The sequence below is a fragment of the Castor canadensis genome, chromosome 1 (genome assembly GCF_047511655.1).
Source record: "Castor canadensis chromosome 1, mCasCan1.hap1v2, whole genome shotgun sequence".
In the NCBI taxonomy this organism is placed as follows: Eukaryota; Metazoa; Chordata; class Mammalia; order Rodentia; family Castoridae; genus Castor; species Castor canadensis.
In genome coordinates, this window is record NC_133386.1 from 78,156,552 (window position 1) to 78,182,750 (window position 26,199).

The following is a 26,199-nucleotide window of genomic DNA, read 5'->3' on the forward strand; positions in this document are numbered from 1 at the left end:
TTTTGTTGAAGAGGCTATTTCTCCATCATATATTTTTAGCTCCTTTGTCAAAGACAAGTTGGTTATAGTTGTGTGGCTTCATATCTGGATCCTCTATTCTGTTCCATTGGTCTTTATGTCTGTTTTTGTGCCAGTACCATGCTGTTTTTATTGCTATTGCTTTGTAATATAGTTTGAAGTCGGGTATCGTGATACCTCCTGCATTGTTCTTTTGACTGAGTATTGCCTTGGTTATCCGTGGCCTCTTGTGTTTCCATATAAATTTCACGGTAGATTTTTCGATCTCTTTAATGAATGTCATTGGAATTTTGATGGGAATTGCATTAAACATGTAGATTACTCTTGGGAGTATCGACATTTTTACTATGTTGATTCTACCAATCCATGAGCATGGGAGATCTCTCCACTTTCTATAGTCTTCCTCAATCTCTTTCTTCAGAAGTGTATAGTTTTCCTTGTAGAGGTCTTTCACATGTTTTGTTAGGTTTACACCTAGGTATTTGATTTTTTTTTTGAGGCTATTGTAAATGGAATTGTTTTCATACATTCTTTTTCCGTTTGCTCATTGTTAGTGTATAGAAATGCTAATGATTTTTCTATGTTGATTTTATATCCTGCTACCTTGCTATAGCTATTGATGATGTCTAGAAGCTTCTGAGTAGAATTTTTTTGGTCTTTAAGATATTGGATCATGTCATCTGCAAATAAGGATATTTTTGACAGTTTCTTTACCTATTTGTATTCCTTTTATTCCTTCTTCTTGCCTAATTGCTCCAGCTAGGAATTCCAGTACTGTGTTGAATAGGAGTGGAGAAAGTGGGCATCCTTGTCTGGTTCTGGATTTTAGAGGGAATGGTTTCAGTTTTTCTCCGTTAAGTATAATGCTGGCTGTAGGTTTGTCATATACAGCTTTTATAATGTTGAGGTACTTTCCTTCTATTCCTAGTTTTCTTAAAGCTTTTATCATGAAATTGTGTTGGATCTTATTGAAGGCTTTTTATGCATCTATTGAGATGATCAAGTGGTTTATGTCTTTGCTTCTGTTATTGTGCTTTATTACGTTGATTGATTTTCATATGTTGAATCACCCCTGCATCCCTGGGATGAAGCCTAGTTGGTCGTGGTGAATAATCTTTTTGATGTGTTGTTAAATTTGGTTTGCCATTATTTTGTTGAGGATTTTTGCATCAATGTTCATTAAGGAGATTGGCCTATAGTTCTCCTTTTTGGAGGTGTCTTTGCCTGGTTTTGGGATAAGTGTAATACTGGCTTCATAAAATGTGTTCGGCAGTTTTCCTTCCCTTTCTATTTTGTGGAACAGTTTAAGGAGGGTTGGTATCAGTTATTCCTTAAAGGTCTGATAGAATTCAGTAGAGAATCCATCAGGTCCTGGACCTGATTCTTTCCTTAGTTTCTGAACTTGTTGTTTTAATGATGATAATGTCGTGGGGTAGTTCTATTTTGATCTGTTCTGTTTGGTGTCCTGGAGGCCTCTTGCATCTGTATGGGTATATCTTTCTCTAGATTTGGGAAATTTTCTGTTATTATTTTGTTAATATATTATGCATTCCCTTTGCTTGCACCTCTTCTCCCTCTTTGATGCCCATGATTCTCAAGTTTGGTCTTTTGATGGAGTCGGTGAGTTCTTGCATTTTCTTTTCACAGGTCTTGAGTTCTTTAATTAATAGTTCTTCGGTTTTTCCTTTAATTACCATTTCATCTTCAAGTTCTGAGATTCTGTCTTCTGTTTGTTCTATTCTGCTGGATTGGCCTTCCGTTTTGTTTTGCAGTTCTGTTTCGTTCTTTTTTTGAGGTTTTCCATATTCTGGCTGTTTTCCTCTTTAATGTTGTGTGTTTTTGTCCTGAGTTCATTTTTCTGTTTATTCATCGTGTTCTCTCTTTCACTTTGGTGTTTATACAGTGCTTCTATGGTTTCCTTTATTTCTTCTTTTGTTTTTTCAAATTCTCTATTTTTGTTGTTTTGGAATTTCTTGAGTGTCTCCTGTACATTTTGGTTGACCCTATCCAGTATCACCTCTATAAAATTCTCATTGAGTACCTGCAGTATGTCTTCTTTTAAATTATTCTTGTGGGATTCATTGGGTGCTTTGGCATAGTTTATCTTCATTTTGTTGGAGTCTGGATCTGAGTACCTGTTTTCTTCATTCCCCTCTGGTTCCTGTACTAATTTTTTGCTGTGGGGAAACTGGTTTCCCTGTTTTTTCTGTCTTCCCATCATTGTCTTTGGTGTTGTTACTGTCCCTGTACTGTGTGCAATTAAGTATTTTCTAGCTTGTAATAATAACAGTGGTAATATTTAGAATGGAAGGGTATGCTGAGATGGAAAGCAAGAAGTAAAAGAAATGGGAAAAACAATACACAGACTGGAGTGAGAAAACAGAACAATGTATCAGACAAGAAGATTTCAAAGGTATAAACAGGGAGCTTTAGTGTACTAGTCGACAGTAAGCTGAACAGACATTAGAGAGACAGAGAGAGGATTGAAAATCAAAAATAAAAATAATAAAGGTAAGAATAAAAATAAAAAAGTAAATGGAAGAAAAATCTATTTATAAAAATGTATTAAAATAAAATGAAAAAATAGAAAATTTTAAAAAACCAAAAAACCTCCAAGTTCAAATGCAGTGAACTCTCAGTCTCCAATCCTGGAGATGGTGCCTCAGAGGTTGTTCTGTAGTTGTCTCATCAAAGGGGATGCATAAAGTAGAACAAAACTACACCCACCCACACAAAAAAAACCCCACCATGTGTCCCAAGTTCAAATGCAATACAGTTTCAGTAAGTTTTTCAACTTCCAGATATAATTCGGTTGTTCTCTCATCAAAGGTAGGGAGACAAAGAAGAAAAAAAAAAGAGTCTGGAGATAGTTCTGAGAATGGTATCTGCAGCTGTGGCTTGCCTGCCTGCTGCTGTCAGCCTGCTGTTGCTGGAGGCGTTATTTATGCAGCTCTCTGGGTTGAGCTTAGCACTCACCTGGCCCTGCAGGGTTTGTTTGCTCAGATTTCTCCTGTGCGTGAGCCCCTGCTACAAGCTTTCTCCTTTCCAAGCACTGGGAAAGGTGTCACTGCACCCTCGTTCTCAGGCCTGCGTGTTTATTTACAGTTCATGCGGGATGTGGGTCTTCTCCCCTCTCCTGTGCAGTTCTCCTCCCACCTCCACTCTCACAAGCTTTCCTGCTCCTGGTTGCTGGGCACGCCCCTGCTCTGGTCAGAGGCTCCCCGCCCGGGCTTGTTTATTTACAGTCTCGTGAAGGATTCCCTTCCCCCAATCTTCAGCACTCAGTAAGCCCCACCCTCTTTCCAGCCTGTCTTTTTTGTTCTTATTGCTTATTACTCAGTTTCTCTTTTTTTTCCTGGGTGGAGGTCAGTCTGTCCAGGGGCTATGCTGATCTGGTCCAGGCTTGTCTGTGGGAGTACCGCATACAGCGAAGCTCACCTGGTCCGCGTCTTCCCAAGCCGTCTGGGCGCCTGCGACTGGTGGCCCGGGGGTCCTCCTGGTTTCTCTGTTTAATGTGAAGTGGAGATTCTCTGCGCCGGTTGGAGGTGTAGAGGGGTCAAAGTTATGCCTTTTCTCAGTGATTATGCCTGCAAAGTGTGTCTCCAGCATCTCTCCAAGATTTCACTATAGGAGGCTCACTTTCTGCTTCCTCCCTCTAGCTGCCATCTTGGAATCTCCTTAATTTTTTTTTTTTTAGGAGAGTGGTTTCCATCCCTTTTTCTTCCATTGCTCCACTTGGTACTGTGCAACTATGTTCTTGATAGGTTAGTTGGTGGTTTTAATCACCTGTTTTCTTTCCTTTGATTTAATGTTTGTGTTGTGCCTGTCTTGGTTGTTAGCTAGGTTGGTTTGCTATTTCTATCCCTGGTCTGGAAGTGTAATTTAGCAGTAACTAATTCATAGATTCAATACCCAACAAGTTGTTTATATATTATATAGAAGACCCCTTGGTGTTAATATCAGTGGGAGTTGTGGGGTTAACTTTTGTTAGGTTAGGTGTAGAACTTTAGGGAGTTGTTTAGGGTGGGACAAAAAGGGGAGGTGGGAAGTGGAATGGGTGAGTTGGGGAAGTGGTGTATGGGCTGCTGGATTTTGTGGCCCTTGTGTGTGTTTAGTTATATTTCTGTTGTATTGTAGGGTGTTTGTATCAAGGATTACAGGGGGTTGAGGTTGTGTAAAGTTGGTAGTAGGTTGGTTGGCAGGTTGTGAGTGTGTAGAGGGAGGGGTAGTGTAGTGACAGTTTGGGGGAGAATGGGAGGGAAAGTGAGGGCAGGGGGAGAGAGTGGATGTGAAGGGGCAGAAAGAGTAGTTGAGAAGGAGAGGAATGTATTTTAGCACAGGAGAAGGAGGGAGGGTGAGAGTAGGAATGAGAAGATGGTGATGGTAAAGTTGATAGTATAGAAAGAAAATAGGAATAAAAATAAAATTAAAAACTCACAATCATAAAACAAAAAAAAAAACAACAGGGAAAAAAAACAATAGAAAAAAACACCAGTTTCAGGAACAATAGAATTTTATTCTTAGTTTAAGTTGTGGAGTTATTCCTCCAGCATTCAGTCTGGTATTGGCATATAAGCAGAAGCTCTGATGTGGTTTCATCAGGTGATTGGCTTGTGAGTAGTGTTTTGTTCTCCTGTCTGCCAGTTTAATTGAAATTGTGAGGGGTGGTTGGCTTGCCGGAACATGTAGGGTAGTTAGAACTATTGCTTTCCCCAGCTGATAGTTGTGTTATCCTTCAGCTGCAGCTGTGTGGTCAGCTACTCCAACAGTGAGGTGGGGCAGTTCAATTTTGAATGCTGACCTCTGGTTCAGGAGATCATTTCTGTAATCCACTTCCTTCCCTGCTTTGGAGGTGGCTTATTGCTATATTTGTTTATTGAAAGTTCAGCACTGAGGGTTTATTTCTTTGCCCCATCCCCTTTCTCTGGAACAGGCTCAGTTTTCCACCTTCCCCCTCCACTCTCTGTGTTTTATTACAGTTCACTGTTTGTTTTTCAGTTTTATGGAGCAGCTCAGTTTTGGATGCTGCTTTCTTGCTTAGTAGATCATCTCTGTGATCCACTACCTGCCCTTCTTTGGGGAGTGGCTAATGGTTCACTTTCAGCCTTCATTGTCTTTCCTGTGGTTATTTACTGATTGTTTGGGGATGAGTTTAGCCCCTTGTCTCTCTCCCTTTCACTGGTGCAGTTTCAGCATTCCACCCACCCCCTCTGCTGTCAGTGTTTGATTAAGTCACTGTTTGTTATTCAGTTTTGTTGAGGAGGGGGAATCATTCTGGCCAGGGGCTTTGCTGGTTTATGTTCCCGGGGTGGATAAGGGAGCTCTGTGTGGTGAGTGGTGCTCACCTGTTTGTTCTGTCAGTTGATGCACAGACAGGTTTGGAGCTTGCAGGGGCGAGAAATTGCACCAAATTTTCTCAGTGTAACTGGTGTGGGGAGGCTTTCCACAGGCTAGAGGTTCAGGATGTCAAAAGTTTGATTCTGTTGATGCTTTATTTCCACTTGATGGAGGAAGGAGAAGAGGAGGCAAGAAAAAAGACAAAGAAAAAAATATGTCACCATGTGGGGAGGAGGGTTTCCCTGGTGCTGGACCTATCTTGCTGGTTGTGCAGTGGGTTGCAGAGGTTAGGTCCAATTAAAGGCTGATTTGACGGTTAGTCTTTGAATTTTTTCCTGCACCTAGTGTGATGGCAGTTATTTTGACTAGAAGTGGTCACAATTACACAAGTGTGGCTCCAACATGTCAGGGAGGTTTTTGGAGTGATGGAGCTTAGGATTTCTGCTTCCATACCCTAGTTGCCATCTTGGATCTCCTCTGACTGTATTTCTTATCTTTTAGCATGCTTTGTAATTTTGTTAAGAGCTGGACATGAGGTTTAACTATTTTTAGTTATGTGTACTGTTTGCTATAGCTATGGTATTAGAGGCTAAAATTTCTTCAGTGTCCATTTTGTCTTAGTTATTTATTGTCTTTGGATATTCCTTGAGATTTCTTAGAAGGAGTTGGAGCCTCAGTTTGTTAAGCAATAAGCTCCTATTAGACTGGAGTCCTGTTAAGGTAGAAACTGTTTTAGGTAGGACTTTTGTGGGAAAGTAATCTAATCATAGTCCTAAGATTAGATTTCAGTCTTTTAATGAACTTGATTTTGGTATTTTCTCCTCATGTTAGAAGCTAGAGGAAGCGACAGTTGGATATTTCCCTTCCTCTAAGTTGATTAGGTTTTGGCAAAACTCCATTAAGTTTGGCTCTGGTAAAATGTTTTCTCTTGAGGACAGGCTTTGGGAGGGGGTCAGTACTGGGCTTTGAATTCAGAAATTTGTGCTTGCTCGCCAGGCACTCTACCACTTAAGATAGGGTTTTACTTTTTGCCCATTCTGCTCTAGACCATGATCCTCCTATTTTATGCCTCCCACTGTATCTGGAATAACAGATACATGCCACCATGGAGGGCAGTCCTTATTAAGAACAGAGTGCTTTGAAAACTTTCACAATGGTTACTTTTTCCCTCCCCCACACAGGGTTTTGTGTCCTCTTTGTTTTTTCTCTTTTTTTTTCCCTCTCAGATCTTCATAGTAAGAATCTAATGAGGCTCCTGAAGGTAAAATTTATGGAAGTGTAGGTCCTTTTCCCAAGGCTGGACCCCTAGTAGTTCTTAATTTCCAAGTTAGTCTCTACTGATTTTACAGCAGTTGATCAATTTAAAGTGTTACCATCTATATTGGCTCTACCTGCACAGTTGTGTTCCTGGACTCTATCTTAGTAAACTGTGATTCTCTGTATTTGCCTCTCTTCATTTTTGGGGAGCAGCATGATGGATTATGAAAAGTTGTTGATTTTGCATTTGTTCAGTGTTTTTCTTGTTGTGAGGGTAGGAGTAATTATGTTCAAATTCTTTACAAGTCTGATCTGGAAGTCCTTTCCCTACATTCAGAAGTCTAGAATGCAAATGGCAGAAGATCAAGGAAAAAAAAAAACCAAGCTTTCTCGTATACCAAGTTGAATTGTAAATCTTATTTTTGGTCTAAGTTTTATTTTGATCATCCAAACTATTCCCATGCTTTAGTGTGTCCTATATGAATCCTTTCCCCAGTTTGTGTTACCTTAACTGCATGATGTCCTAAGTATTCTGCTATAATCCCAGCTGAGCGTCTTATCTTTCTTTGGCCTGTGACTTCCCATGTAATTACACTCTTGAGTAAGTATGTTGGTGTTGGCTTTCAAGTGTGATTCATTCATGTAATGTAGAATTACCGGTATTGACTAATGTAGGAGACTCAGGCTAGGTTTAGTTAGGGAATGTGTACTCAGATTCAAAGGTCTTCTAATTTCATGTGTTATAAAAAGTTTTATAGTTAAGTGATCAGCATTACACATCTTATAGTTAGCAAATATGGGAACATAAATATTTCATGTATGAAAGACAATATAATGGATATTCAAATGGTCTATGTTTAAATAGTTATTAAGTAGTTCACAAAGTTCATTAAAAATTATGTTTGAGAGAATGTTAATTGCCATATTTCTTTGGATTGGGATTTAGTTTATTTCAAAATAGTGAGGCCAGAGGCTTGGCTCAAGCAGTAGACTACCTGCATAGCAAGGAGGAGGCCGTTAGTTCAAACTCTAGGACTGCCGAAAACAAAAAAAGAAGAAGGAACAAAATAGATGGCTTTCTTAAGACTTACTATGCTGACATTCATTATAAAAATTAAAACCCCTTTTGCAACAGTTTATTGTAGATCTAGAGAACTACATATAGCATATAAATTATTAGTCTCTTTGCTGTGTACCAGTTTATTACCAACAGAACTTTTTGTGACTAACTCAGTGATAACTCTTATAACAGGAAGTCCTCTCTTTGCATAGTAGTGTGAGACCATAAAAATGAGAATGCAAGTAGAGACTATGCTTATTAACTGATCTCAGTAATCAGTGGAAAAAATTAAGGTTGTTTTATGATCTACATAGTTTTTATCAAAACATTAAGATCTCTCAAAATTAGTTTGTTGAGAATAAAAAATTATAAAGCTAATATTTTCTTACTACACTATAATTTTGAATATCAGAAATATGTAGAATTAAAATGTTTTATTTCTTTGTAAAAAAGTTTTCAAGAATAGTTTAAATACTTCTTGATTTGTTTTCATTGTTTGGCACAAGATCTTTTCTATGTCTTGGCAAATTATCATATTTCTTTCCAAATTTGATACACTGTCCACATTTTGTCTTTGCATTTTCAGTGTTATGGAACATCTGAGAGTTCCTTAAATATGAAGGTCTTTGCTGACTGATATTCTTCTGGGATATTATCATCTTTTTATCACAACTCTTTTTTATTTGATTAAGTTCTCACTCACAAGCAGCATCTTTATCTGCATCAGCAGTTAATATTAATCAGTTTGTGCTGAAACAAAGAAACTAGCCTGTACTGACAGTTAAAGCTTCTTCAGTCTTTTTATGTTTTTTTAAAGTTAGATTTATTTTTTACCTGTATATAAAAATTGCACATATTAATAGGGCAATATGACATTTCCATACATGCATTGTATAATGATTAAGTCAGGTTAAACATATCAAACATATCTGTCTTCTCAGATTTTTATCGTTTTCTTTATGGTGAAAACTTTGAAAAGCCTTTTCTCTAGCTTTCTGAAAGGTACAGTATTATGATCACCCTCTTCTTGCAACAGCATATGAGAAATTCTTGCTGCTATCTAATGTATTATTCTCTTTGTACTTGCTGTTTTCTTTCCATGTAATTTCTTGGTCCTAAATGCTAGCGAACCTGATTGGGTTCACTTAAAATTTTAATCTTCAGTGCAAATAGAAATCAATGCTTTATTCAATCATAAGTGACTTGCTATAACTATTTCAGTTTAAAAAGATGTTGAAATGACTACCTTGTTTTCTTACATTCATGGGACTTTTGCAATATAGTTTATACTATAACTACGTGCAGTGCTAGGTCCTATTCTATCTTAATTTTACTGTCATTATTTTCAAATACTCTAGTCATATCCAGTGTTACTTTTTGTTTCTTCATTGTACTCTCCCTTTGGAATCTTTGCCAATTCTCTCTTTTGATGTTTTTGTGAAATGTCACTGGGAGCTTAAAAATTAGAAACAAGGAGGTCATACAATCACACATGTTGCTGTTGGTACATGAACTTAATCATAGATATGTGATAACCAATCGGTAAGAGACTATGAAAGAAGTAGTATGGTTGCTCACTGACTGGAGGGAGTGCTGCTGGTGCACATCTCTTATTTAAGAGTGACTTATGAACAGCAATAAGCATACTTGGTTTGGTCAATTTTCCATATCAGATTTCAAAATGTAAATCAACTGTACTCATGTTGATTTTAACTTCCCACATATGTCTTATATTCTGATTAATTTTATGTTGATCCTTAGTGGTAGATTTACATGGATTTTCTGGAATTAAACTAAATTTTTTTCACTTATATTAAAAAAAGTAATGGATACTATAGGAGAACTAAAACAATCTTTCATGAATCTTTTGAGAGAAATCTAATTTCTAGTAGATTTAAACTAAATTAGCTTATATTAATTATAGGCTCATCTGTAATATACTAGATAATGTGCTTACACAAAGAGTAATGAAACCAAAAGTTTAGTCCCTCAGGTTGGTTTATTTTTTAAATGTCTTCTGGAGGTTGAGAGTGGAGTATTTTTATAACTCCCCTCGTATTAATGCATGCTAATTCAAAAATAAAATATAAAATTTAAAAAATGGTAGTGATTGTAACTCATTTGGCACCGTAAAAATCAGTCCTCTAAATTATATTTGAAGAGTATAAGGGAAAATTAACCTCTACCTTTTTTTGATAAATTATACTTCATCATAGTAGAAAAACTTTTAAATTAAGAATGTTGTTTTTGTTTGTGGAATAAGACATGATTATCAGGATTTGTGCTGAAAATACAAGGTTTCAATTAAGGTAGTTGATGTTTTATAGCTTTTTAAGTACTTTGTTAAACATTGATAACAGTAGAGAACCTGGAGAATAGTGTCTTTGTGAACCCAAGCTAGAACAATCCAGAAAAATAGCATTTCTATATGTTTCCTCACTGTTTATCTTTATGATTTTACAGAAGATTTTCTTTTATTTATACCTTTTTATTTCTCTAAAATGGTGCTGCAGATAACCAGGGCTTTGTGCATGCTAGGCACATGCTCTGCCCTTCATGTCTTCTTAAAGGAATAATTTGAAACTCATTTTAGAAACTAATATTGCTGTTTGATAGCTATTCTTTTGCCTTTATTTCAAGGAGCTTTTATAGAAGTAATCTATGTATAAAGATTAATTCTATAAATATCTATGTAAATATCAATAGAAATGAATTCTATAGCCATATAAAATGATCTGCATATACACCTGCAAATTATATAAAGCGAAACTAATTCTATGATAGTATGTATGTTCCCAGTTTCAGAGAAAAGCTTTAGCTTGGTCTTAGTTGTTAGAATGTAATTCTTTGACTTAGGGAATGAGCTGCTGACTGCCTCAGTTTTCTAGTCACCCTATAAAAGAATCAAAGCACAGCTTCTTTGCTGTAGGAACACAGGAGTATTTGAAAATATAGTGTATAAATTTACCCAACTTTAAACCTGATATCCTATGTTTCATTTTCTCCTATTTCAGAAAGTTTTTTAAAAAGTCTATCATGGTGATTTCAATGGGTTTTAAAATTCTGTATTTATTCTTGTATAGGAAGTAAGCACATCAACCATGTTTACCTTCTTAACTTCCCTCTTTTTACCTTTCCCTCTCATATGTGACCTCCTCTTAACATGACCTGTTTTTCCTAATATTGCTTATATTTGTATTGGGCTATAATCTACATATGAGAAAAAATATGCTGCCTTTGGTCTTTTGAACCTGGCTAACTTCACTTAAGATGATATTTTCCAGTTCCATCTGTTTACCTGGAAGGACAAAATTCATTCTTCTTTATGGCTGAGTAAAATTCCATTGTATATAAATATCACATTTGCTTAATCCATTCTTCAGTAGTGGGGCATCTTGGCTGCTTCCATAACTTAGCTATTATGAGTAGTGCTGCAATAAACACGGGTGTGCAGATGCCTTTATTGTAACCTGACTTACATTCCTTTGGGTATATCTCTAGGAGTAGTATTGATGGATCATATGGCAGTTCTACTATTAAAATTGCCGTAAGAAGAGTACTAAGGAGAAAAATAGAGGAGATGATCCAACTCAGGTTATAATACATACATACATCGAAATGGCACAAGGAAACTCAGTGTATTAGCTATCTTAAACAAACAAAAATGTCATTTTTTTTTTTTTTTTTACAAAATCTGAGAACAGGAGGGCAGAACTGGTCCTGTCTGGGAGTTGGTACCAGTGAGGAGGGGGGTGAGGAAAGGATGTAGGAAGGTAAATATGGTGCAAATATCATGTACACATGTATACAAATGGAAAAATGAGACCTGTTGAAACTATTCCAGGAATGGGGGGTGTGGGGGGATAAAGGAGAATGATTGAGGAGGTGAATTTAACTATGATATATTTGATATATTGTAAGAACTTTTGTAAATGTTACAGTGTACCCCCAGCACAACAATAAAAAAATCTATCATGAACATTAGCTTTAAATCCTAGAAGACTGCATTTGTGTACAATTAAATTATGTTGTATACAAATTATTATCTCTAATGCTTGAAATTGGTGCCTTTAAAGTGTAATGCACAGCAGGATGGAAGTTCAAAATAGCACATTACATTTCAGAAAAATCCTTTTGTTTATTAGGATTTCACAGTGGTACTAACACTGTCCTATACCTATTGTTTCAAAGTAAATTTTTATGGATTCATCTATTTTTTATTTTGAATCCCTATCAAGGATACTTCATAATTGTATCTCTAGGATCCTTTATCTGGCAAGTTGGTTTAATGATGTCTATATTTTTTAAAGTCATCTTTACTGTATTCTGATTATGAACTTGAAACTTTTTACTTGAAGTTTAACCTCTCATATATTTTATATTGTCTTTGCATTGCTTGGTATGTGGAGAATATGGGATGTGTCAAATTTGACATTTTGAAATGCAACCTGGATCACTGTGAATCTGTATTTTTTTTTATTGCCAAGTTTCTTCTTAACTGGGGTTTGAAAATATAAACTCTGCCCTTCTTTGTGGATACCACAGACTCCACAAAATGTTATTGTCATAAATTTATGGGGAAATGGAGTGACTAACACAGTTCATATGAGAAAGAAGAGTGAAGATTTCCTTATTCCACATATGCTTATGATTTTAAGCTTTCCTAACTTTCAAAAACACTAGTTGCAGCCTGTGTATGACTCAGTTGTTGCCACATTCTCCATTTTTCCATTCAACAGATACACCTATTGTCAGTTATAATTAAGATAGAGCCATACCTAGAAAAAGAGAACGTGGTTAATTCATGAAACATTTCTATGAATTATCATTCAAGTTACTTCATTTAAAAGTTTTTAAAAAGGTACAGGAGAAGATTTTTTTTGTCCCTTTTGAATTTTGTGGAGCTTTTGAAATCACTGTTTAAGTCTAGCTTTGAAAAGATTTAGAACTATAATGATAAATAATCCTGAGGCAGGAATATCCCCATGTCTTGGGCCCATTCCTCCTTGAGCTATTTTTATTTTGCATTAAAGTTAAAAGGTCCTTTCTTGAAATTTTTATATGGATCCCCCACTACTTAACCTAACTACCACTTCTCTTTACTTGAAATTAACTAAACTTTTGGGCTTTGATGATACATATACTTTGGTCTTTAAATTTTTTTTTCTAAAAAATGACAATCCTTATTTTATTTAGTAGCATAGAATAATAATTATTTTCCACATTCCATGATTTTATTATAAATTGCTGGACAACTTAAGAACTTTTCTTACCATGATTTAAGAGTTGCATGGGTTGGGTCTTCTCAGTATTCTTTTCAGCTCTTTGGGGTTATGAAAAGGTACTTTCTAGTTAAAAAGAATGAGAAATTCCACATATTACATAGGCCTTTTTCAAAGATAATCAGTTTTCCATAGCACGTTAGAGTTCTGATGCTGAATAAATAAACATATTCTGTTTTGTTTTTCTTAGTGTTTTAAATACTGTTTGGTGAGGATTGCTTATTTTTGCAGAATCCTAGCTAAATGCTATAGCTCATAGTTCTAAGGAACCCAATTTTTCAGGCATTACAATTATTGAATAATATAGTGATCACATTTAGGAAAGTGTAGTAATTAAATAGGATTATCCTGTGAAAATATTATACTTTTTATTTCACAGGGGTTTTAGAAAGAAGAGTGAATTTGAACTATAGTAGATCATTTAATCAGAAACCTAGGATTTCATCACTTCTGGAGCTTAGCAGATAGCTACAAAAAAAGAAGTAAAGTGGTGATTTAAAATATATAGTATGTAAACACAAATATGGTCATATGAATAGGTTTTAGAAAACCAAATAGAAATTTATTATGCAATTAATTATTTATTAATTTAATTTATTAGTCAATTAAAGTATGGTAATATCACTTACTTTGAAGATAGGACAAGTCTTTTTCTTTTCCCACCACTTGCTCCAGCATTTTTTGACAGACTATCTTGATTTTCTTTCCATTAAGTAGATTAAAGTCGATTAAAGTACTCATGACAGACTCAATAGACCCAGGCCTCTAGACCTATGTTTCTTATGGGATATTGGAACCATAATGTAGGGAGGGGTTTTTGTTATTGTTATGGAGAAATACAGAATTTTGCAATGAGGCAAAATATATTTCAACCAGGTAATGGAGATCTGGTTTTTTTTGTTTGTTTGTTTTTTTCTGGTGGGATTGGGGTTTCAGGACTTCATGCTTGCAAAGCAGACACTCTACCACTTGAGCCACATCTCCAGTTCATTTTGTTCTGATTATTTTGAAAATGGGGTCATTCCAACTATTTGCCTGGGCTGGCCTTGAACCAATCTCATCCTCTCAAGTAGGTAAGATTGCAGGCATAAGCCACTGGCACCCAGATGAGACTTTCATTTTTATGCACACCTACATATTTCAGAAATTTAAAACCAAAGATAGGGGCTAGAATCTCATTATAATAAATCTGTTTGGGTCATTCTTGAAGTCTTAATGCTCTTCAAAATTCTCATTAACTTGGTTTTCAAGTTTGTAAGTGTACAAACAGAATGCATTAGTTACTAAGCTTTCCCCCAGCTTTTCTTTAAGAGATGGATTCATTTTGGACTGGAATTCTAAATTTCAGAAAATTAATGATGAAAAATGTTAATAAGTGAGTATATCTGAGAAATGAATTTAAGGGGGGAAATCCAGTTTAGAAAACCGATTATGTTTTGATTTATGCATTGTCTTAGAAAAATTCTATCATTATTTGACAAATTTTCAGTACTTCCTAAAGTAAACTAATGGGATAATCTCAATATTTGTAGACTATGAAATCCATAGGTATGCTTAACTTCATGACAGGGAAGGCATTTAATCAAAACCTCCCAAGCTTATGTCTCAAATATTATAGTTAGTAATTCTTAATGTTTCTTACATGTAGAATTTATTATGAGAAGACCCAAAACTCAAAATACAATTGATAGAGGCCCAAGATTTAGCATATGAACTAATAAATTACTGAAAGGTAATCAACCTAAAACTTTTATCACTGAGTGTTTTATTTGGTATCATACTTCCTTTGGTATCATACTACATGGAAATCCTTATGAGATATACACCAACTGTAAGGAAAGGTCCAGTAAGTATTACCAGGTCATTCACGTAATCATGGTTTCACACATCAACAAGCTTAAAAAAAAACTAATAGAGTTAATGCATTAATCTCTCAAACCCGTGAGGCAAGTACTACTAATATTTTAATTTTAGAGATGTAAATTATGTGTAGGAAAAAATTAATAGTTAGTTTGAGGTCCAGAAGTAGTGAGAAGTAGAGCTAGGATGCAAATCAAAACAGTTTGACTAGTAGAGGCTTGACCTCTAATGTTATTGGTGATAATCTCAATTTGAGTCTTCCACAAAGCAGCTACTGAGAGCTTTACTTTAAGAGATGTGTTGGTGGTAATGCCTGTGAAACAAACAGTGAGTGTGGATTGAGTGTGGAGGTCTTATACCACAATACACATTGGGAAGCAGAATGGATCAGGGAGAGCCCCGGACTGTAGTGTATATGTGAAATAACCTCAGCTAACCTACCTTCAAACCCACATTGCCTATTAAATGAGTTCACATTGGTTCAAAATGACCAGGCCTTATTCCACTGTTGTGCTCAGTAATTGGCTGGTGGTTCCAGGAAGATCATCGCTCGGGATTGAATGCTACAGCAGATCTTAAAGGCACTGTGGCTGGAGACAAGTACCACCTATAATCCTTGTAAAGTTCTATATTGAAGGGCATTCTGAGTGGCACATTTTCATGGCTGCCCAGCACCATACTGCCATATTATGGCTGTCAAATACCATTTCACAACCAAAAACCATCAAATTAGCAGAAAGGTTTTGTTTTTACATTTTTTTCCCATTTTTATTAGGATATATTCGTTGTACAGAGGAGATTCATTGTGACAATTCAGAATAGCCTTATATTGTACATTGGTTGGATCTCCCCACTATCTACCTTTGCAAACCTCTCCCTGCCCCACATAAAGAAATTTCAAGAGGTTTTATGGTACTGTTTTGTATGTGAACCTCATCAACCATATTCCCTCAACTTCATCTCCTCCATTTACCTCCCCCTTCTCACAAGTACCCCCCCACCTATTTTACTGTCCTATCTTTCAATATTAATTCCAAAATCAATGTTCGAAGGGGTTTCTCAGTATATACCAACTGTGAATATACTTTACTCTGGTTAGTTCAACCAGTTTTCATTCCTCTCCTTTATCCCTTCCCTCCCACCTCCCATTATTCAACAGCTTTCAATATATATTGTTATAACCTGTACCTGCACAGATTTAATGTATTTTGATATTGTTGACTCTCTAGCATTCTCCTTTCCTTTTCTACCTCTCCTGAATTCCATAGAGTAGTTCTGCTATCACAAACATGTTCTACATATAAGTTTGCATATGATCATGTTTGTTTTTCTGTATATGTTTATCATTTGGATCTATCTTCCACATATGAGAGAAAACATATGATCTTTGTCTTTCTGTGACTGGCTTAATTGACTTAACATGATATCCTCCAGTTGCATCCATTTACCTTCAAACCATGTGATTTCATCCTTCATTATGACTGAATAAAGTTCCATCACCATTTATGAATCCATTCATCAGTTGTTGGGCATCTGGGTTGTTTCCATAGCTTGGCTATTGTGAACAGTGCTGAAATAAACATTGGTGTACAAGTGTCTCTATTGTATCCTGACTTATCTTCTTTTGGGATATGCCCAGGAGTATACCACTCCTATCTTTAGCTTTTTAAAGAATCACTATATGGCTTTACATAGTGGTTGTACTCTTGCATTTCCACCAACGTTGTATAAGGGTTCCTGTTTTACTGCATCCTCACCAACATTTGTTGTTGTGTTTTTGATGATAGCCATTCTAACCTGGGTGAGATGAAATCTTAGTGTAGTTTTGATTTGCATCTGTTTTATAGCCAGGGAAATTGAACACTTTTTTCATGTATTTACTGGCCATTTGTACCTCTTCTTTGAAAATTCCCTATTCAATTCATGTGCCCATTTCTTCATTGGCTTGTTGATTCTTTGAGAGCTAAGTTTTTGAATTCCCTATAGATTCTGGATATTAGTCCCTTATCATATGAATAGTTGGCAAGTATTTTCTTCTATTTTGTGGGCAGTCTCTTAAGTCTAGTGACTTGTTTTTTTTGCTGTGCAAAAGCTTTTTAGTTTGTTGCAGTTTTTTCTTCATCTTTTTTTAATTTTCTGAGCCGCTTGAGTTCTATTTAGGAAGTCATTGCCTATGCCTATATGTTCTAGTGTACTTCCTACTAGTTTCTGTAGTTGTTTCAAAGTTTTAGCTCTTAAATTAAGTCTTTAATCCAGTTTGAGTTGATATTTGCACAGGGGGAGAGACAGTGATCTAGTTTCAGTTTTCTTCATGCAGATATTCAGTTTTCCCAGCAACATTTGTTGAAGAAACTATCTTTTCTCATTGTATATTTTGAGCACCTTTGTCAAAAATCAGGTGGGCATAGCTTGTGGATTCATATCTGGGTCTTCTATTCTGTTTCATTGGTCTTCATGCCTCTTTTGTGCTAGTACCATGACTTTTTTATTGCTATGGCTCTGTAGTATACTTTGAAGTCGGGAATTGTAATACCTCCAGTTTTGCTCTTTTTGTTTTGTTAATTATTTGCATTTTTTTCGTCTCTATTTCAGTGATTTCAGCCCCTATTTTTATTATTTCTCTCCTCTTGCTAGTTTTGGGTTTAGCTTGTTCTTGTTTTTTTAGAAGTTTGAGATGCAGCTTTAGGTTGTTTATTTGCGATCTTTCTGTGTTTTTACTATGTGTATTCATAGCTATAAAGTTTCCCCTTATGACTGTCTTGGCTGTGTCCCATAGGTTCTGATAGGTTGTGCTTTCATTCTCATTGAATTCCAGGAACTTTTTGATTTCCTCCCTTATTTCTTTGATGACCCACTGATCATGGAGCAATGTTTTGTTCAGTCTCCCAACATTTGAGTATTTTCTGCTGTTTCTTATGTTGTTGAGTTCTAATTTTATTGTGGTGTGGTCAGACAGTATGCAGGGTGTTATTTCAGTTTTCTTGTATTTGTTAAGATTTCCTTTGAGACTTAAAATATGATCTGTTTTGGAGAAAGTTCAATGGGTTACTGAAAAGAATGCATATTGTGCTGTTGCAAGATGGAATATTATGTAGCTGTCTGTCAGCTCCATTTTATCTACTTTGTCATTCAGTTCTAAAGATTCTTTATTGATTTTTTTTGTTTGTTTGTTTGGATGACCTATCCTATTGGTGGTAGAGGAGTGTTAAAGTCTCACTGTCACTGTGTTGGGGGTCTGTCTTCTGACTAATTTAGGTTTGAAGTTTACCCCATCTGATATAAGTATAAGGCAAAAAAGCTTTAATCTGACAATGTCAAATGTTTAAGAGGCTATGGATAATTATGTACCTTGCTTACAGCAGTGTAAATTCACAAAACTGTCTAGTAATACAGTTAAATTATTATAACCTACTGCACAGCACTTTGTATTCTAGGAAAACTCATTCATAAGAAGACATACAGAAGTTTTCATAGCAGCATTATTTATAGTAATGAAAAGTTGAAAGCAGTCTAAATGTTCACCAAAAAGAGAATGGATAAATAATTTGTCCTGTAGTTATAGCATGTAATATTTTACAGTATATAACAGGTGAATGAACTAGCACTTTATGTACATATATATATATATATATACATACATACATACATACATATCTGGGAATCATAGAATTGAGGGAAAATTTACAAAAGTTGACATCTCAACCCACTCAGTGTAAGCTCTTAATAATGGCAGCAAAGTCATTTCATAAGAATTAGATGTCGTTCAGTGTCCATCATTTTTAATAAATTGTCCATGTATATAAAGCATAAAAGCAATGTCATATGTTTGTTTTTGGGATAATGTGCATTTGTAGTACATGTATATCATACACTGAAATGATAAATTCAGAGGAGGGGTTACCTGAGGGAAATGGAATTGAGGAGGTATAGAGAAGATTTTAAGTGATGTGTTCTATTTTTTTGGTATGAAATAAATGTGGCATAATGTTAATAGTCAATAAAGTTGAATAGAGAACACATGGATATTAGTTACTATTATTCTTTAATTATTTTCTCTATGGTAAAAATATTTCATCAAAATATAATCTCTAGTGGACTGGGGATGTTGCTGAGTTATAGAACATTCTTACTCTGAAGTAAAACTATTATTGCACTGTTTTGCTTAGGACGGGGGGAGAACGCCATAGACTTTGTTATTTATTATTCAATATTAAGATTTATTAAGCATTTAAAATGTTTTCCTTTATAAAGAGCATCTCCCTTTTGGCAGTTTCATCATTCAGAATAATCTTGGAGAACAAAAGAAAAGAGGAATGTGATATTTGATATGGTTAGTTAGGTTGTTTGAGAAAGGAGAATGTTGAAACTATTGGCTTATTTGAAAAGGTTATCAGATATCATTTATCTGTGTTCCTCTTTCCCTGATCTTGAATGGATTATCAGTGTCATATACACAATATTTACATTTCTATATAAAAAGATAAAATATATGAGATATTGATAGAATTTTTCTTTTGACCTTATTCTACCTTCTACTAGTGCTCAGAGGTAAAAATTGAATTCTGATTTTCTTGCAAACATAAAGCATAATTATCTTTTGCAGAGGTTATTTATGTTTCTTTTACATCTGTGGGAAAGAGTTAGAGTAAAATTTTCCTATCTGGAAAACAAAAAGTTTATATATCTTGCAATGTATGCCTTTCATTTTTCCCCATTTTTTTTCTTTAATTAGGTTTTTTTTTCTGTTCTGAAAATTTTTATCTGAAAGCAAGCAGAAAAGAAGAAAAAAAAAGAAAACCAAAATATTACTGGCAATGTCATGGTTCAAGTGGGGAGAGATGATCAATATGGAGCTAAGGCTCTAGACATCTCCAGAGAAAGTCCTCACTCTTGAAATGCTCTCTTGCCAGGAGGTCAGAATCAGGGACAGCCCCACCATGCCGAGCCTCATACTGGGAAGAGGGGAGAGTCATAGTGGTCTGAGGGCCAGAGGTTACAGGAAATAGTTGGTTGTGGGTCCTAGACTTCTTGGAGGCAATGCTCCAGGTCTCCTGGGGAATGGCCTCCAAGGTGATAAAAGCTTTTTGGAGATGCTCATCTAGCTACATTCCCACACTGGTAGCAATAGTTGGGTGCTGACCACACAGTATACACAGTATTGCTGATGTGCCATTTGTAATCTTCCATCACTATTTGGTAGGCACAGCAGATTATGTCAATGTCATTGGCTACATTGAACTGGGCCACCATGTTACTGCCAAACAGGTAGCTGGCCCCAAGGAGATTCATGCCTCAGCCTGTTCTATCTTTAGGGTCAGACCATAGGAGGTTGCACATACACACGTGGTGAGGTATCTCTTGCTTTCAGTCAAAATTGACCATATCTGGCCCAGGGTCTGAATGCAGGGGGAGAGGCCCTTGAGCATATAGAAATTCTTGCCACTGGTGATGGTTGACAGGCTGATGTAGTCAGCGATCTCAGTGTAGTAGTGCCACCTGGTCACTGGGTCATATTTCCTCAGGTACTTGTCATAGAAGTCATGGACCTGGGAGATCTGGTGGCAGTCATGTTGCAAAGGTGATGTGATTAGGATATTGAACCTTAAGTGCTAGCAGGGAGAGGAAAGTGTCTGCTCTGTAGAAACCTTGGTTTACAAAGTCCCCTCTGAAGAGGTAGTTGGTCTCAGGGACATTGCCAGAACACTTTGAGTCATAAAATTCTCCAAAGTTGTCACTGCACGTCATGACTGGCAAGACGTCATACTGCCTCTTGCAATAATCTTTCCATGTAAGCTGCTTGTAATGACCCTTCCAACAGACTGGTGTTGGTTCTTTTCATCCTCATCTGGCTTTAGCACATAGGGCCTTGGGTTTGTGCTTTTTGATGAGTTACCAATGCCACAGCTAGTCCATCTACCAGGCCAGGTCACTGATCCCTGCCATGGCCCATCCTATGGCAAGAGTCAGTATTGTAGCACTACCACCTCTGCACTGCATAAGGGTTTCTGCTGCTGGGACTCTAGTTCAGCTCTTACTCAGGCCCTCAGCCCTGCTGCAGTGCACAGTTATTCAGACATAGTTATTCAGAAAATTTTCATCAGAGCTACTCAAACTACCCTTGTCTGACTAGATTGCACCAAGAACAAATTTGTCAGATTTTTATTTCCTTCATTTTCACTAACCAGATTGGTGACAGTGTTGGACTTTACCAAAACCTGAATATTTTATGTAATAGCAGATGTCCTATGGTTGTTCATCTGGCCTCTGTTGAATATATTTTTCCAATCCTTTTCATTGATTTTGAATGTACAAGGAATTGTCATTATGTTTATTTCCTGTACAAAGTAATGAATTTCATTATGATATTTTCATACTGGCATACTATATATTTCTATCATATTCACCCCTCCATCACCCTCTCTTGCCCCTTCCTTCTTCCTGTGTGCCCTCCACTCTCCCCAAATAGTCCCCCTTTTGCTTTCATATTTTTGTTTTAAATCTAGATTCCACAGATGAGAGAACAAATGGAATATTTGTCTTTGAGTTTGGCTTATTTCACTTAACATGATGATCTTCAGTTCCATTCATTTTCGTACAGATGGCAGAATTTTGTTTTTCTTTATGACTGAATAATATGCCATTGTATAGATCCACATTTTCTTTATCCATTCATTGTTGATGAGCACTAGACTGATTCCATGATGGTTGTTGTGACTGTTGCTGCAGTTAAGTGACTTGTGCTGCAATTAACATGGGTATGCAGGTGTCTCTATTGTATGCTGACTTTGATTCCTTCAGGTATATAGCCAGATCATATGATAGTTCTGTTTTTGGTCTTTTGAGGACCCTCCATACTGATTTCTATAGTGACTGTTTAATACATTTCCCTTCATCCTTGCCAGCATTTGTTGTTGTTTGTTTTATTGACAATAGCCATTCTGACTGGGGGAAATGGAATCTCAGTGTAGTTTCAGTTTACATTTCCTTTATAGCTAAGGATGTTGGACATGTATTAATTAGTTATTTTTGTTTCTTCTTTTGAGATCTATCTGTTGAATTCATTTGCCAATTTACTGATTGGTTTATTTGTTCTTTTGGTGTTTAATTTTTAAAATTTGTTTTATATTTCTGGATATTAATCTTTTGTCAGATGGATAGCTGGCAAAGATTTTCTCTCAACTTATAGGCTGTCTTTACTCTGGTAATTGTTTCTTTTGCTGGGTAGGAGCTTTTTATTTTCTGTTTTTGATTTTTTGGTTTTTACAGCTTTATTAGCGTATATTAGTTGCGCAACAGGGTTTGTGATATTTCCATATATGTACATCAGTATACCTTGATCAAATTCACTCCTTATATCCCTCCTCTTTGTTTCACCTTCCCTCTCCTTAAAACAATTTCAACAGATTTCATTGTTCTCTTTTCACTTGTGTGTATAAAGTACTTTGACCATATTCACTCCCCTTTACCCTCTTCTTTTACCTCCCATTGTTATAGATACAGTTATTAATCATTGTAATAAGGTTTTTGTCAGATTTAATGATGCTACAAAGAGCAAAATACCTGGAATTTTTCCATGTTAATTTTATGGATAGTATTTCTGTTACTTTTCAAAAAATCATTTGCATCTACTATTTTATGTCATAAATAGTAGGTTCTTTTCATAGTTATATAGAGTTGAATTGGCTAACTTTTAAGAGTTTCATTACTTATCATTTCATAGTGACCAGGCTGCTTCACACTAGAACAAAATATCCTTGACATGGCTTTCTTTTACTACATGATGCAAGATGCTTATATCACAAAATGAATTCAGAATGCCTTTTTCTTAATCTCTAGGAGTCAAATCAGAGTTAACTACTAGGTAGAGAAAAGTCATGAAATTAAAACTGATATACAGTATCCTCCAGAGGATAATTCTAAAATAAGCTTTTGTAAATGGTAAGGTATCCTATGTGCCATTTTTACTACCTATATCTATTCCTAGATTTTACTTAGGAAGCATTATAAATTTATAGCCTGACCACATTGGGTCCTAAACACTGAAGGCAAACCATATTGTGGGCATTTCATTTTAGCCACAGAGAATTTCTAACAAGCCACAAACCACCAAACCAAGTAAGTAGTAGATCCGGGAATAGAACTGAGTAGGCTCTGATTCTTCTTCACAAATGGAGACCACAATGTTCTGCTGCTTCTGAACATAATGACAGATCATCTATGATGACCATACTACCAGAATGACACATCAGGAACAAACCATATGAAGGTCCTCTCCAATGACATACAATTTTTGCTTTCTGGAGGCCTGCTTACAAACCAGAGAGTTGGAAAAGAGCCATCACAAGCATCAGATGAACATTGACTGATATTTTTGAGGCACTTACTTCCTACCACCAGCTTTCCTTCTTCACTAACATTATTTTTGAAAAGTGATAATTTATAAGTATACTGATAATGCTATTATCAGTTCTAAATAACATTTTTGTAACTCTTTTCATTTTTATTAGGATATATTTCTTGTGCGGGGGGATTCATTGTGACAGTTCTAAATTGAAGGCTTACATTATACATTGGTTAGATCACCTCTGCCATCTCCCCACAATCCTCTCCCTGCCCCACTTAAAACAATTACAAGAGGTTTCATTGTTCTAGTTCATATAGGTATATGAAGCCCATCAACCATATTCCCTCACCTTCATCTCCTTCATTAACCCTCCTACCTCCTACAAGTACATCTTCATAGACTGTACCTGTTTTACATTTCAGTCTTTCATTATTAATTCCAAAGTCAATGTCCAAAGGGATTTCTCATTGTATCTCCACTGTGAATATACTTCACTTTTGTCAGTTCAACCCCTTCTGTACTCTTCCTTACCCCTTCCCTCCTACCCCCCGTTATTCAACAGCTTTCAACACATATCGTTATATCCTCTTCCTGCACAGATGTAATGTATTTCGAAATTGTTGGCCACCATTCTCTTTTCATTTCCTTCCTCCCCCAAGTTTCATAGACTAGTTGGACTATTACAAACATGTTTTACATATAAGTTTGTGTATAATCACACTTGCTTTTGTGTATATGTTTATCTTGTGATCTGTACTCCACATATGAGAGAAAACATGTGGCCTTTGTCTTTCTGAGCCTGTATTACTTCATTTAACAGGATGTCCTCCAAATGCATTCATTTACCTTCAAACCAGATGGTTTCATTCTTTCTTATGGCTGAGTAAAACTCCATTGCATGTGTGTGTGTGATGAATGGATCCACTCATCATTTGTAGGGTATATGTGTGTGTGTATATATATATATATATAAAATCTCACATATACATGTGTATATATACATATATGACATATATACACGTGCATATGTATACATATATACACACGTATATATATATAAAACATATATATATATTAATATATATAATATATTTATATTATATATATAAAACATATATATGAGATATATATATATATGTTTATATATATATATATCTCACATTTTCTTGATCCATTCATCATTTGTAGGGCAAATGTGTATATATATTGCATATATATAAGTGTATATATACACATGTACATAGATCACATTTTCTTGATCCATTCATCATTTGTAGGGCATCTAGATTGTTTCCGTAGCTTGGCTGTTGTTAACAGTGGTGTGGTAAACATCAGCATGAAAGTGTCTCTGTTATATCCTGTCTTAACATTCCTTCAGATGTATGCCCAGGAACAGTATCACTGGATCATATGACATTTCTATTTTTAGCTTTCCATACTGCCTCCATAGTGCTTGTACTAATTTGCATTTCCATCAGCAATATATAAAGGTTCCTGTTTAACCACATCCTCACCAATATTTGTTGTTATTTTTACTCTTGAAGATGGCCATTTTAACTGGGGTGAAATGAAATTTTAGTGTAGCTTTTATTTTCATTTATTTTATAGCCAGGAAAGTTGAACATTTCTTCATGTATTTATTGGCCATTTGTACCTCTTCCTTTCAAAATTCCCTATTCAATTCATGTACCCATTTTTTCATTGGGATGTTGATTCCTTGGAGGCTGAGTTTTTTGAGTTCCCTGTAGATTCTGGATATTAGTCCCTTATCAGAGTGATCATTAAGTGTGTGTGGAGATGGCTGTCATAAACACCCATGTAAGGACACAGCAAGAAGACACTTGATGAGGAGAGGTCTCTTTCCAGATACAGAATCTGCTGCCACCTTGATCTTGGAGTTCCAGCCTTCAGAGCTGTGAGCAATAAATCTCTGTTGTTCATAAATTACACAGCCCCATGTATTTTCTTTTAGCATTCCAGTTGGACTAAGTCTAAGACTTTGGAGGATTGTGTTACAAATCATTCAGAGAAGAAAATAAATATTGCAGGACTTCATTGAGATCCTGGCTAAGACTCTGCAGCATGAATTTATCTGCTATCTTAGTGGAGTGAGGTAGATACTCAGAGTGAAGAAGAGCAAGGTGTCAAGGGAGTTAGCCAACACACTGTTGAAATCCAACTGTTTTTGTATGCAGAGATGAAACTAAAACAAATGAATTAGGAGGAATGGAAGAACCAGAATGAAGACCTGACCTTATCTTTCGCTGCGCTCTCTGTGTACACTACATTATAGCCCATTAGGGTTTTGCCATTTTTTAAATGGAATGTTTTCTTTCTCTCCCAGATTTCACCTCAGTTATTTTTCTTCTGCTTTATAGTCCTGTATCTTTACTTTTGAAGTCATAGCTATCAATTAAAATTTAGTTCACTGAATACTTGATTCGTGACCCCAACTAGAAGTGTTGTTTCTCCGCTGACCATCAATAATTCCTGTGTGTATGTATCTACGAATATGTATGTTTGTATATGTATATATAAATGTATATAAGTTTCATATTACTTTTCATTTAATCAAAAAATTAAATGAAAAAATTAAATTTAAAATCAAAGATTTTTCTGTCTTCTAAATTTTAAATTCCGTGAAAATAGGGACCATACTTTGAACCAAATTTTGGTCATTTTGTATTATTTCACAGTGCCAACACAATGACTTTTCTGTGGTAAGCATGCAGTAAATATTTGCTAAAAAGAGATTGCACTACACATTTATACTAAACATCTGGTTAGGACCTTAAAAGAAAATAAAATTTTCCCTTACTATGGACTAATTTTAATGCCTGATTTTAAAATATTACTTCATGAACCTCTTTTAACTTTAATATTTTTGTTTCATAGATATGGCATGAATTGCCTTATTCAGTTTGAAGATTTTGCCAATGTGAATGCATTTCGTCTCCTGAACAAGTATCGAAACAAGTATTGCACATTTAATGATGATATTCAAGGTAATGAAATTTTCACTGTGTATGGATCAAGAGTAA

General features: G+C 35.6%; 1 protein-coding gene and 1 pseudogene across 1 annotated transcript in view; one reads left to right on the top strand and one right to left on the bottom strand.

Annotated features, from left to right (window-relative positions):
• Window positions 1-26,199, top strand: part of Me1 (malic enzyme 1) — a 177,720-nt gene that overhangs the window by 110,286 nt on the left and 41,235 nt on the right. Inside the window, exon 7 of the mRNA XM_074078882.1 lies at window positions 26,054-26,163. Coding sequence (XP_073934983.1) covers window positions 26,054-26,163 — 110 coding nt within the window. The remainder of the gene's footprint in view (window positions 1-26,053; window positions 26,164-26,199) is intronic.
• LOC109689309 (serine/threonine-protein phosphatase 4 catalytic subunit B-like) lies at window positions 19,668-20,559 on the bottom strand (annotated as a pseudogene).